Below are 14,434 nucleotides of genomic sequence, written 5' to 3'. Positions count from 1 at the left end.
GTGTGTGGGCCGGGGAGTCCAGCATGCCGAGTGTTCTGTCATTCAAAATTGTGACCCAGGCGTTCTCTGTCATTACAAATGTTGCTTTGAAAGAGGTTGAGGACAAGGGTAAAGCCAGAGCTCCGGGACACTCCCCAGACTCCCCGCCTCCTCGCTGCCACACACACACCAACACGCCATTCAGTCGGTCCTTCTGGGGTGTGGCTGCTCTGTGATTTACCAATTCCAGCTCCAACTCACTGGATACATTTCTCCCTCTTTTCCTCGAGAGACATTTCAGAATGCATTATGGAAAGAAAAGGAGCTATCGTGTGGGAGGTCTGTATCTAAAGTCGTAATAGAAAATAATTTGACACAACTAAGACTAAACATACCATACAATATGGGTAAATGGTCTTAACTCACCAATTAAAATGACAGATATCAGAATGGGTCACAAGACAAAACCCAACTGTGCTGTCTCCAAGAGACACACCTAAAACAGTGAGAGAAAGAGGTTAAAATCTAACCAATGCATTCAAGGAAAGTACAAACAAAAATAAAGCAGCAATTTGAATATCAGGCAAGATGGAATCCGGGCCAGAAAGCATAAACCAAACAGAAAGGACATGTAATGTTGAAGGTACAATTCTCAAAGAAGATAAAATGGTCAGAAAGAACTACTCCCCAAGTAATAGGCATAGCTTTCATAAAGCAGGGTTGAGAAGTAAATTCCAGGTGGAGCAGACCTAACAGGCATGGTAAGGTGCATGTGTGTGTACGTGTACATATATAGATACTTACACATGCTGTATATTGATATATAGATAACACATTCTATTTTGATGATAGAGAACGCACCTTCTTTTCAAGTGCCCATGGAACAGTCATGAAAATTGACCATATACTATGTCACAAAGAAAATCCTAGTAAAAAATTTGAAAAGAGATATAGTCAAGAGTATCTGATTACAAATAAACCTATGAATTAATAACAATTAGAAAGCAGAAAGGCCCTGGCACCTGGAACTTTGACAGCCTCTAGTACCATTCTCTTGGGTCAAGGACGATCTGTAATCAGAATGGCAGGACTTCTAAAAATGATAACAATTCTGAGTGTAAGGGACACAAGTGCTCAAGGAGAACATCTGTAGCTCTTGGTTCTACCAAGAAAAATAAGCACCTGAAAATAAATGAATTGAGCCTCTCATTCAAAAGGATAGAAAAAACACTGAAGGAAAGCAGAAGAAATTAGTGGAATAAAAGCAGAAGTTAAGGGCTATAGAACAGAAAAACTATAACTCATATAATAAAGAATTTTGTTCTGTGTTAAAAAATCAAAATAAATCAATGTCTAACATAGTCAAGGAAAAAAAAGGAGAAAACATGAATGCACAAAAGAAATAACAAGGGGAGAAAAATCACAGAGAAAGGAAATTAAAAATAAAGAATACTTTGCAAAAAAATGCTTTGTACAACTGTATGAAAATAAACTTAAAACCTGGATAAAATGCATTTCTAGGAAAACATAATTTACCAAAACTAACCATAGGTAAGACAGGAAATCTAAAGACATATTGTTGTCAAGAGAGTTATCCTTCAAGAAAGAAAGCACCAGGCTCAGATAATTTGACAGAGAAGGTCAGCAAACCTTGGAAGAGCAAATATTTTCAGTGAGATGTATACGTTCCAGAGCACAGGAAAAGAAGGAAACATCCAATCCTTTTTATAAGGCGAGTACAAATTGATACCAAAAGGTTATAAAGACTTTATATAAAAACTGTACAAAAAAACCCAATCTCTATGAATATTAATACAAAAGCCCTTAATAAAATATTACCAAATAGAATCGAACAACACATTAAAAACTATAGTGCATGGATGGTTCAATATTAGGAAATCCAGGAATATAAGTCATGTTAACAAATCCAAAAGAAAAATAAAAGATCATTTTCATAGATGCTATAAAGGTACTTGACCAAATTAAATCCATTTTTTTATACAGTCAATAAAATAAATACTTCTTCAGCATGATAAAATGTATTTTTCAGCAGCATCTTACCTGATGAGGGTATGCCCTGGAGGCATTCGTGTTAAAATCAAGAATAAGAGAAAAATGACCACTTTTTAAAAGATTAAATTTATTGGAGTGACAATTGTTAGTAAATTTACATAGGTTTCAAGTGTACAATTCTGTAATACACTCTCACATTGTGTGCTCACCAGCCAGAGTCAGTTCTCTTTCCATCACCATATATTTGACCCCTTTTACCCTCTTCTACCACTCCAAGACCACTTTCAATAACATCTTATTTAACACTTATAGGAGGAACTTCCATGCCCAGCAAGGATGGGCTAGAGCAGGGTCGGCAACCTTTTGAGACGGAAGAGCCGCCAGGGGTCAGCAAACTGCGGCTCACAACCTGTGGCTCTGAAGTAAAACTGAAAATGAAAATAAAACTATCATAGTTTCATTTATAAAAATTTTAAAGGATATTATTCACGTGATGGTGATTATGTAAAAATATATTTATGGCTCTCGAATAATTTTTAAATTGTTGTGTGGGACAGGATTGGCTCTTCCAGGGGTCGGCAAACTTTTGAGACGGAACATACCCAAAGAGCTGCGTGTGGCTCGCTAGTCGCAGTTTGCGGACCCCTGGGCTTGAGAATACACACCTACCCTCCTGATGAAAATAATAAAGCCAGGCAAATATACACATCAAGAGAGTAAGCAACTTTCAGGGCTGGAAGCCAGAGAGATGAGCCAAACACCTGGGCTGCTCCTGCTGTGGGGGCTTTTGGGGTCCTAAACCAAGAGGCTGAGCTACTCGAGGCTAGGGGAACAGACGTCAAATCCACGGCATGCAAAGACTGGGGCCCCAGGCAGTTCACCCTCCACTTTGGGCTTCAGTCCACCTGAGAATAAGGGTGGCCCGGAATTAGTCAGCTCTAATATGGGTGGCCCAGAGGACTTCAGAACAGGAGCTTCAGGCTGGCCAAGTGGCGCGATGATTAAGAGCTGGCTTGGGACGCCAGAGGGCCCCGGTTCGGATCCCACATATGAGGGCCAGTGACACTGCCCTCTACAGCTAAGACGACAGCAACTTTTCTGTCCCCCTTCCCCCAATTCCCCAGTGCTGTTCCCATCCCCCAATTCCCCAATAAAAAAATATTAAAACAAAACAAAACTGGAGCTTGAATGAAGGTGACCTATGACTTCTAGTGTCCCAAAGAGCCTAGCATTGCAAACGGAAATCTCCCCTAGAGGAAGGTAATGCTTTAAACTTCAAATGACTTCCATAATAATTTTCAAGTACAATGTCTAGTATACAAGCAAAGATAAACCAGGCACAAGATGGGGCAATGCAAATGACAATTAGCAGAAGCTTCAGACATGACAAACACCTTCAGGGACTCTAGTTAATGGAAATATTAATATATGAGACAGACTCTTCAGTAACTATGCTTATGTTTAAGGAGAAAACTTGCAAAGCTCGAAAATTTTGGCAGGGAACTAGAAACTATAAAAAGTGACATAGCATACTTTAGAAAGAATTAAGTATAAGTTCTAGTTCTGAAAACTACAAAATTCCAGAACTTAAGGGTTAAACAAAGGTTTACCAACAATAGAATAAGCTAAAAAGAGAACTAAGTCAGATGGAACTATCCAGAATAAAGCACTGAGCGTCCAAAAAAAGGAAAACGGAAGATAATACCTGATACACATTTATCTGGAGCACTGGGAAGAGAGAGGGAGAACAAGACAGCAGTATTTTGAGATAATGACTTGGAGTTTCCCCAAACATGAAAACCATCATCAATCCACAAATCCCAAACCCATCTAGTCCTGAACGGATTAAATGAGAGGAAATCCCAATGTTAGGGCAAACTGGGAGAGTGACAATACGTGGTGCAGGCACGGATGAGAGTTTACAGGGAAACTTAGAGGCAGAGGGCCTAATCACCTGTCCCCCAAGCTCTTGTCATCCACGGAGAGTTGTGTCAGCTCTGGGCCCAGCGGGTCACATCATAGGTAGTACCCCAGGAGAAGGGACCCTGTCACTCTGTGTATGGGGAATCAGAAGTGAACAGGGACACTGGGCCAGTCATGCAGCAATGGCAGGTCTCACGCTGTGGGGAATGGCTTTGCTGGTGAAAAGAACGTCCTGAGCCTGGACATCCTTCATCAGGGGAACGTGCAGTCCAGAGCTTTGCAGGACTGGGATGAGCCAGCCCTCTGAACCCTTCCTGCTGAGCTGCCTGCACTACATCACTGAACGGGATCCCCAGGGTCATCCTGTTAACTAGCTGGTCTGGCCTTACATACCCAGACATGGTCAGTGAGACCACAGAGTGCCAAAGAGAGAAAATCTTAAAAGCAGCCAGAGGAAAAGAAACATTACTTTCAAAGGAGCAGCTACCAAATCAACAATTGACCTCTCAACAGCAAGAATGAGAGGCGGGAGAGAGTGGTGTCCACATATTTAACCTTCTGACAGGGATTATCTGCCAACCTTTAATTCTATACCCAACCCCAAATCCATTAAGAATGAATGCAAAACAATGCAATTTTCAGATAAACAGAAACAGACATTTCAGCAATAGAAGATCCACTGTAAGAGAAAGTCTACAGGGTGTCTTCTGGGCAGAAGAAAATGATCCCAGATGGAAGATCAGAGATGCAGGAAGGAATGAAGAGGGATAAAAATGGCAAATGTGGGAGTCATTTAAATAAATGTTGACTGTTCAAAACAAGGACTATGTCTGTGTCTTTTGCAGTGTGTGCATGTCTTTATGTAGAATTAAAATACACAGCAAGAATACCCTCTAAATTGGGAGGAACCCTCCAGGAGACAAGTAGAGGAGCCACCAGAGTGCCCCCAGGAGCTGCTGGTCCACTCATCTTGTCCCTCTTGGCTCTCCTTCATGTTTCCGCCTTTCTTGGGCCCAGGCCTCACCCTGCACAGACTTCCACCTGGTCTTGGGTTCAGGGCGGGTGCCAGCCCCCCAGCTGGAGTGCTCCCCACTTATGGTGGCTGTTTTAAAATATCTGCCTTTCCTCCCAGGCAGCATGCATCCCAAGTGTGTTGCTAGGGTTTCATTTTTTGTTCCCCACCCAAACCTATTTTATGAGTTTTTCCCCCTGAATATATACATTCACTGCTGGAAAGTTGACAACTACAGACAAGCACACAAGTTAAGATATAAATCCCCTAAGTGCCCTGCCCAGAGAGGGTCACTGTTACAAATTTGGCGACCAGCTCTCTTGTAAGTAAGTATATGTGTACTGTTTTTCTTTAAGAAAAAGAGGATCATGCTACACACAGTGTAATCTGCTAATGTATTGTAAACCTTTTCCTGGCTCACGAATGTTCTTCTACGATAGGATTTGAATGGTTGTCCCGTTTTCTGTCACGGATATATATCCTGATTCATGTAGCCAGTCTCCTTCTGCCCAGCATTTAAGTTTCCAATTTGCTGGTCCTAAATGTTGCTGTAGTGACCATTCTCACACACACACACACGATTGTTTTCCTAGAATAAATGACTGGAAGTGCCTGCTATTCGGGGGCTGTGCCCAGTCAGTTTTAAGTCTGTGGAGACATGGTGCCAAATTGTCCACCCAGCAGAGTGAGTTAATCTTTATCTGCTTTGGAGACTGTGCCAAGCTTTTCTCTGAACTTAAGAACATCTGTGTCTTGACAGTCCCTTTCTAGAAGGCTTTCTTATAAGATTTCTTGTCAAGATTACAGTAAGTTTCAGGCAGATGACTCTCCCTGCTATGACTGAAGCAGCCATGTCCGGTGGCCATGTAAGGTCTCAGTGACCCGTAACCCATGTGGACTGGTCAGAAGGTGGTTTAGGAGCACAGAAATGGGCTAATCCCAAGGAACAGTGGCTTACACAAAGTAGACGTAGATTTCACCCTCACGGACGTTCATGAGGTGGGCAGGCCAGGCCGGCTGGCGTCCCCACCCAGTCCTCTGGGTCCTGGCTCCTTCCAGCTCCACCATCCCAGCATGTGGCTCTCGGCCTCATGACCCAGAATGACTGCTCAGGTGCCGCCCAACACAGCCGCATTCCAGGAGGAAGAACAGGCGAACCTCTCCTAAGACGACTTTCTAGAACTAACACGTATCACTTCTGCTTCCATCTCACCGGCTAGCACTCATCTAGTCACGTGGTACAGCCAGCTCAAAGGGAGGGGTGGGAAAGGAAGCGTTTTAACTAAGTGGGAAAGGGCCCAGATAAGAACTGCGGTCCTGTTACTGAAGGAGGAGGCCAGAGTGGCTATCAGGTGGTGACGCTACTGCTTCTTATGGGCTCCAACGTGTCCCCTCAAACTTCACGCTGAGAGCCCACGCCCAGCACTTCGGAACGAGATTGCATTTGGAGAGAGGCCCTGTGATGAGCTCGTCAGGGTGGGTCCTAACCCAGTAGGACAAGAAGGCATTAGGAACCCGAGAGGAAGAGCACGTGAAGGCGCGGGGAGGGCGATGGCCACGGAGAAGCGGCCCTGCCCACGCCCTGGTCTCGGACTTCCGGCCTCCAGGACTGGGAGACGCGGAGTTTCTGCTGTTGACCCCCCGCAAGTGGTGCCTTGTCATAGCAGCGCCCGTGCACTGACACTTACCTGTTGCTGTGTGACCGAGCACTGTGGCTTACCCACACGCGGAGTCTCACGGGTGCCGTGGGTCGGGCAGCGGGCCCCCGCCTGCCCGGGACCTCCACTTCCCGGCCTCCCGAAAGCCTCCGATCAGGAGCCAGCTGCCTCTCCCTGGAAAGCTCCACCAGGCAGGACCCACATCTCAACGAGGCTCGTGTGTGGGCTGCTGGACGCCGTCGGCCACGTGGGCCTCGTGGGCGCGTGTTCAGCCCAGGGCCGCGGAGGGGCGGGCAAGGCGAGCCTCACCTTTGCAACCTAATCCAGGAGGGCGCCCCTGGGGCTACCGCCGCCCCTGACAGCCCCGGGCCACGCCGGCGTGGCCTGCCCAGCCTGGGGTCCGGTACACGGCCTGGCACACGGGCACGGGCCTTTATTCACAAGCATCGGGGAACTGGGACCTCAAGGCCGGTGCGTGCGGTGTTCCCCTGACGGGGGCTGTTGTCATGCCCTTGGGGACAATAGATGCTGGGTTTCCTCTGTTCCCCGACTGTTGGGACAACTGACCCGCTGACAGGGTGGAGCTGTGGCTCGTGGCCCAGGACAGGGCGCTGCCCTGAGCGGGCTCTGGAGGGCCCCTACTGCACGCACGGCCTCCCCGCAGGCGGCGCTCTCGGGGGCCAGCCCAGTTCCTGCCCCCAACCCCCCGCCGACCTCCGTGCCCCCTGCTTGCTCACCTGCCTCCCCGGGAGGCGGTGAGGCCCCGGGGCCTGGACCCTTCGGCGCCGCCCCAGGCAGGCGGTGCGCACAGACCTGTGGGATAGGGGTCCCCGTCGCGGCGGGCGGTCACTCCTGCGGTGGGGAGGGCTCCTTCCCGCTGCGCAGACACAGCCTCTACGGGCAGCGCACACTGACCAGACAGGCCTTCCGTCCCCGCAGGCTGCAGACTCCGGGAGGCGCCTGCCCGCTGGCTCGCGCCCCCCACGGGCTCCCTCTCCTCTCTGGGGGCCACACCCAGGCTCCCCTCCAGCAGAGAGACCAATCCTGCAGGTCTCCGCCGATCTCCCGGACCCCAGCTCTGCGCTGGGCTCACTCACTTCTCCGTGCTCCTCACAGAAAGAGCCCCGACTCCTCCCGTCAGGGCAGTCCGGCGACCCCTTCCTCAGTCCTGGCACGGGTGGGCAGGGACGCCCCGTGGAACCTTTGGCCCAAGCCCAGGCGGGCATCCCTGTGAACCCAGGCGTCCGCGGAGGTTCCTTCCCGAGTGAGGGGGACGCGACTGGTATCCCCACCCCTTCCCGCCCCTCAAAGCCGCGCCTCGCACCTCATCACCACGTCCCGCCCTCATAGCCGCGCCCCGCCCATCACAGCCCCGCCCCGCCCCGCATCGCTCCACTCCGCCCCTCAGCGCCGCTCCCCGCCCCAGTCCCGCCCCCTGTAGTGACCCGCCCCTCAGCGCCGGGTCCCGCCCACACTGCCGTGCCCCGCCCCGGCGTGCCCCGCGCCCTCGCAGGGGAGGGGCGCGGTTATGTCTGTGGCAGCGTCAGCTCTGGGAGGTGATCTGGTGGGCACGAAGGAGGGCGGGCTAGCGCTTCGTTTGGCCATTGGCAGAGGCCGCCGCCTCGGGCTGTCAATTCCGGCGGCCCGGTATGGCCCCGCCCCGCCGGCGGAACGTCGCGGTACGCTGGGCCGCGGGGGCTGCCGGGAAGGGTCCAAGATGGCCGGGCGTTTCGGTTCCTCTCCTGCCCGCGGCCCCGAACCCCATTCATTGCCGCGCTGCTGAGCGGCGCCGCGAGCCGGCCCGAGGACTCCGGGGGCGGTCCCCGCGGGGCGGGTGGCCGCCATGGCGACCCTGGAAAAGCTGATGAAGGCTTTCGAGTCCCTCAAGTCCTTCCAGCAGCAGCAGCAGCAGCAGCAGCAGCCGCCACCGCCGCCTCAGCCCCCTCAGCCGCCGCCGCCGCCGCCGCCGCCTCAGCCTCAGCCGCCGCCTCCCCCGCTGCCGCCCGGCCCGGCCGTGGCCGAGGAGCCGCTGCACCGACCGTGAGTGCGGGCCCGCCGCAGCTCCCCCTGAGGACCGGGGCCCCGCGGCGACTGGGCCGCCCCGCGCACAGCTCCACTGCCCCGCCTGCCGCGGCATCCCGGCCCGGCCCCTCCCCCGGCCCCTCGCGTGGGCTTCGGTGCCTGCGCGTGCAGGCACAGCCTCTCCAGAAGGCGCCGACGCGGCCACGGGCCTGTGCCCTGCCTTTTCCAGGGTGCCAAGTTAGGGAAAGAACTTACTGCTCTGTGTTGCTGGAGGCCGGGCTGCGTGGGTAGCAGAACTTGGCGGCGCCCAAAGCGCGTCGCGCCTGGCTTCCCCGGGCCACTTCCGCTCCCTCTCCTAGTCTGCGAGGGAGAGCAGGGCTGGGGGCGCAGGGCGCTTCGCGGGGAGCTAGGAGTTGGAGCTGAAGTGCTGTGGGCACAGTGCATGACGTCATGCCTTAGGCTGGGAGGGCGGGGCGGGGCGGGCGCAGTCTGGGGGAGATTCTTTTTGCCAGGGGCCCTTGAGACAGCTTGTGTGACTTGAGGCTGTACTTCCACATTCTCGAGACATTTCGCTTAGTTTGGGAATCACAGTGGTAGTAACAGGATTTTAAGCATCAGGGTTTGGTCTGCACGCACTTGACCGAGTTGTGGTTGCCAAGTAAGTGGTGACCCTACGTAGATGGTTATTATTATTAACGAGTGAGAAGTAATCAAATTGACTTAAATATTAGAAAGAGTTGACTGAAGTTAATGGCCTGTTTTCACTTGGAAATAAAAACGACACGTTGCTGAGGGAGAGGTTCCCCGCTGGGCGCGCGGTGAATGATGTGCGTTTTACCGGTGTTGTAGTCCAATCCAGCCTGCTAGATAGAACGTGGGTGTCTGCTCACCCCACGGACGTCCCCTGTCCCCTTCACTGCCGACATCCTGGTATTGCTTGGATGAAACGGGGGGGGGGTCTCTGTTGCTTGTGCCCGAGACAGTTTTTGAAAGAGGAAAAGAGAGACCCCTAATAGCACCCTCTAACAGAACCCACGTACTGTTTCCTGAAGTTTTCCTGTGCTGTGTTGAGCAGAGTTCAGGGGGTGCGTCGCTGCAGTTCAGGCCTGTCTCAGCTCCGGGCATTACACTTCTGACCTGGAGGTATATAGAATGGTATTTAATGGGGACATTTTTCCAGAAGCAGACCTTTTAAGGAGCTCGCTCTGTTAAGGCTGACCCACTCTTAGTAATGTTTCTTCTTTATGTTTCTGATATGATTTTTGCTGTGTCCCGAGAGTTTAATTGGAAAATGACGACTTGGGAGTAATGTTAGCTTATCTCTTAGAATAAAATTTAGAAATAAATTATTATTTCTTCTAAGAGGTGAAAAACTTGTTTTGATGCTTAGAGAAAAAAAAATTTTTTTAAGCAATTTGACTAATCTCTAGAGCAAGTAATTTGTAATAATCATAATCCATTTGAGACTTATTGTAATGCCTCCCCAGGAAGTAGATGTCATGGATGTTCACACGTGTATGCGTCTTGTGTAAACACGGGAAGCACTAAGGGGGGCTCTGCAAGATTTACTGCCACCTGGTGACGCCTCCACTCCGTCAATCTAAAAACCTGCTTTCTGTTTCTTATGCTGATTTGACAGAGCCTGAATTTGCTTATCTTCAAAATATGGGTATAAAGAGGTTTCCTTGTAAAGCTGGCTTGACAAAAGTAGATTTTGTTTCATTATTTTAAGGTAATGTGTGATTGACTTATTTAAAAATTTTTATCTATTATTTTTGCAAAAGTAATACATTAATATGACACAAATTCTGATAGGTAATAATTAAAATTCTCTCTCCCACTCCTTTCTCCTGAGTGCCTAACTCCATCCCCAGAGGCAAGCAGTTCTGTCTACTTCCGTCTTGTGAATCCTTCCAGATATAATCCGTGCATATATGAAGATAGAATTTAAATTACTTAAAAACAAAGTATTTCAGAATAGTAACTTTTAAAGGTTCTTAGCATGCCCTGAGGTCAACTGCTTTAGGCTTAATTATAGTTATTTTATTTTTGCTTTGCATTTTATTTTATTAAAAATTTTTTTATTATTATTAGTTTCAGGTGTATAGAACAATGCAATGGTTATCCTTTTCACCCCTCACAAAGCAACAACCCCTCTCCCCCCAATTTATAGTTATTTTAAATAAAATGCATAAATATATTTTATGTACTTTGCTGTTGAGAAAGCAGGTATTCATAAATTTTGAGTAACAACCTCACTGCTTACAGTGTGGATCTTTGCATTTCCGTTCAAATGCTTCAGCTGAAAAATTGATTCCCCACAGTAAGATGGGCTAAAAGCAATTGAGAAAGTACCTGTTCTATGTTCATGGCTCTTGCTTTCTATTGTGTGGAGCTGCAGTGTCACAGCCATGGGTGGGCTTCAGCTGAAGTATCCAAGTGCCTGTTCTTTGGCTCAGCATATAGGGTGCAGGGGTCCTGGGTGGGCCTGGCATGCAGGGAGTGCCAGAGGTTGGGAGGGTCCTTAACTGCAATTGTGAGGCAGTTGACATTTGCCTTTGGCACTTTCTCATTTAGATTCCCACCAGTTTTCCCTTGACTTGAATTACTCACTCATCAGTAAGTATTTACTGACATCTAATGTGTGCCAGGCACTGTTCTGATAGGTGTAGGGCTACAGCGGGAACAGATAAAGCTCTGCACTCACGAAGCTTTCATTTTGGTGAGAGACGTAGACGATAAACAAGTTAGAGAAGTAAAACCTACAGTATACTAGACAGTGATAAACGGAGGAGGAGCAGCAGAGCAGGGAAGGGGACTAGGACATGCCTGGGTTAATAGGTGCTGACAGTTTAGATAGGGTGTCCAGGGGAGGTCCGCTGAGATGGTGGCTTCTGAGTAAACACCTGAAGCGAGTCAAGGAGAGCTGTGAGGGTGTGGAGAAAGGGCATTCCAGGCAGGGGGCAGATCCTGAGCCCCCGTTTGAGGCATAGCAAAGAGGTCAGTATGGCTGGTTGAATTAGTGGAAGGGTGTCTTGGTAGGAGGTGAGGTCAGAGAGGGAGAGGCAGCACCACACCAGATCCTTGTAGGTGGGATAAAGACATCGGCCTTTGTTCCAAGTGACATAGGAAGTCACTGGAGGGTTTGGTCAGGTCATGGGTGTAGCAGGATGGCTGAGCACAGAGGGAGGGAAGGGGAGCATGGGCAAAAGCGAGAAACCAGTTAGGAAGCTATTGCAGCGTCAGGTGAGAGGTGATGGTGGCTTCTGTCAGGATGTTGGCAGTGGCAAGGTGACTGCGAAGTGACTGAGTATTGAAGGTAGAGCCAGCAGGACCTGTCCATCTTTGCCTGCTAAGCCCGACATCATGTCCTTACAGTAGGTGTTATCAGGGCTGTATTCAGCTGCAATAACAAACCCTGCTGCTGTCGCTTAGACAGGTAAGAGTTTATTATAAGACAAGAAGTCTGTTTGAGGAAGTTCAACAGTAAGACTAGGGACCCAGGTCTTACACTTAGTTTGAAGTCCTTGTCCTCATTCTTACCCATTTTTTAGTTGGGTTGTCTTTTTATTGTTAAATTGTAACAGTTCTTTATGTATCTTGGATACTAGACCCTTATCAGATTTGATTTGTAAAAATGTTCTTCCTTTCTGTGGGTATTCTCTTTACTTTCTTAATAATGACTTTAGAAGCAAAAAAGTTATATTGAAAAGTTAATTAAAAGTTTTTAACAATATTAAGTTATTTTTGATGAAGTCCGGTTTTCTGTTTTGTCTTTGGTTGCTGTACTTCAGGTGTTACATTCTAAGAAACTGTTGCCTAATTCAAGGTCACAGAGATTTATTATTCCTGTGTCTTCTAAGAATTTTAGAGTTTTAGCTCTTTCATTTAGGTCTAATCCATCTGGGGTTAATTTTTATATAAGGTGTAAGGTAAGGGTCCAGCTTTATTCTTTTCATGTGGAAATCCACTTCCCAGCACAACTTTTTGCAAAAACTGTGCTTCCCCTGTGGAGCTGTCCTGGCACCTTTGTTGCAAACTAACAGCCCGTAAGTGTATGGATTTATTTCTGGGCTCTCAATTCTGTTCCATTAGTCTCTACGTCTGTCCTCTACCAGCAGTACAGTCTTGACTACTGTAGCTTTGTATCACAATTTGAAATCATGAAATGTGAGTCCTCCAACTTTGTTCTTTTTCAAGGTAGTTTTGGCTATTCTGGGCCCCTTGCATTTCCATGTGAATTGTAAGGTGAGATTGTCAGTTTTTACAAAGAAGCCAGCTGGGATTCTGATAGGAATTGCATTGACTCTGTAGATCAGTTTGGGGAGTTTTGGTGTCTTAACGACATTAAGGCTTCCCATCCATGAACATTGGCCTATTTTTTCTGTAAATGGTCAGATAGTAAATATTTCAGGTTTTGTGAGCATGTCTCTGTTGTAGCAACTCAGCTCTGCCATTGTAGAGTGAAAGCAGCCAGAGACGGTACATAATTGAATGAGAGTGGCTATGTTCCAGTGCAGTTTTATTAATGACATTGAAATTGGAATTTCATGTAACTTTTACGTGTCATGAAATATTCTTTGGGTTTTTTTTTTTTTGGCGGGGGGGGGGGAGTCAACCATTTAAAAATGTAAAAACATTTCTTAGCTCACAGACTGGCCCCAAACAGGTGGGCTGTAGGTTTCTCGGCCCTGAATTAAATATTAATATGATAGAAACCACTTTTGGGAAGCAGTTCTTTTTCAGTTGCTTTTATTAATAGTTAAAATTAAGTTATAAAGGGGCCGGCCAAATGGCTCAGTTGGTAAAGAGTGTGACTCTGAGCAACCGGGTCGCCGGTTCGATTCCCACATGGTCCAGTGAGCTGCGCCCAAGCTGAGCTGCCAACAGATGGCAGGATGGCTCAGCTGGTGAGAGCATGTGCTCCTAACAACAAAGTTGCCGGTTCGACTCGCTCATGGGATGGTGGGCTATGCCCACCCATAACTGCAATTGAACACGGCACCTTGAGCTGAGTGGCTGCGAGCTGGCAGCTGGATGGCGACTGGACTTGGAGCTGAGCTTGCTGCGCCCTCCACAACTAAGATTGAAGGACAACTTGGCTGTTCCCTTTCCCAATTCCCCAACACTGTTCCCCTTCCCCAATTCCCCAATAAAGTCTTTTAAAACAAATAAAATAAAATTATAAAATTTACACAGGTACATCATAAAAACATCTTTAAATGACACAGAAAATAAAAAACAAAGCTCTCCTTCCAGTCCTAGTCTCATTCCCTAAAAATAACATTATTAAAACGTTTGTCTTCTTCCCTGATTTTTGTAATGCATATACAAGCATTTAAATGTGTCCTCTTTTTGTCTGCATGACTGAGATCAGACTATATTTGTTCACTCAGACATTGTTCCATAGCAGTACTTACAGTCAGACCTGGAAGATACTGCGGGTTCCGTGCCAGACCACTGCCATACAGCAATTCGTCACCTTTTTGTGGTAGAGGGTCTTGCCTTCAGTTTGTAAAAAGCACAACATCTGGGATGGGCAATAATACAAAGCGCAATAAGAGGAGGTGTGCCTGGATAATTGTTGATAATTGCTGTACAATAGTGTAGCATTTGTTTTATTATTATTATTTTTTTTTATTTTTTATTTTTTTAAAGATTTTTTTATTGGGGAATTGGGGGGATGGGAACAGTGCTGGGGAATTGGGGCAAGGGGAACAGACAAGTTGCTATCGTTTTTGTTCTTCAGTCTAGTTGTGGAGGACGTTGCTTCACTGGCTCAAGTTGGCACCATCATTGCGCTCTTCCCGGGCGAGGCAGATCAGTC

General features: G+C 48.0%; 1 protein-coding gene and 1 long non-coding RNA gene across 9 annotated transcripts in view; one reads left to right on the top strand and one right to left on the bottom strand.

Annotated features, from left to right (window-relative positions):
- The window catches only part of LOC109390916 (uncharacterized), an 11,755-nt gene extending 2,743 nt beyond the window's left edge, over positions 1–9,012 (bottom strand). Inside the window, exons 1-2 of one of the 3 annotated variants that reach the window (XR_002125673.1) lie at positions 8,863–9,012; positions 406–475 (exon numbers count right to left, since the gene is read on the bottom strand). This is a non-coding gene — a long non-coding RNA (uncharacterized LOC109390916). Of the gene's footprint in view, positions 1–405; positions 1,381–7,322; positions 7,405–8,862 lie in introns of those variants that run through there. The other 2 variants (XR_002125674.1, XR_002125672.1) reach the window with 2 other exon arrangements.
- Positions 8,144–14,434, top strand: part of HTT (huntingtin) — a 126,980-nt gene continuing 120,689 nt past the window's right edge. For 4 of the 6 annotated variants that reach the window (XM_019657955.1, XM_019657953.1, XM_019657954.1 and 1 more), the window contains exon 1: positions 8,154–8,625. In XM_019657955.1, coding sequence (XP_019513500.1) covers positions 8,429–8,625 — 197 coding nt within the window. In that variant the 5' untranslated portion in view covers positions 8,154–8,428. Of the gene's footprint in view, positions 8,626–14,434 lie in introns of all 6 variants that reach the window. The other 2 variants (XM_019657957.1, XM_019657956.1) reach the window with 2 other exon arrangements.

The sequence above is a fragment of the Hipposideros armiger genome, unplaced genomic scaffold (assembly GCF_001890085.2).
Source record: "Hipposideros armiger isolate ML-2016 unplaced genomic scaffold, ASM189008v1 scaffold_282, whole genome shotgun sequence".
Classification (NCBI taxonomy): Eukaryota; Metazoa; Chordata; class Mammalia; order Chiroptera; family Hipposideridae; genus Hipposideros; species Hipposideros armiger.
The sequence above is the reverse complement of the archived record's forward strand: the minus strand, read 5'-3'. Positions and strand labels throughout refer to the sequence as shown.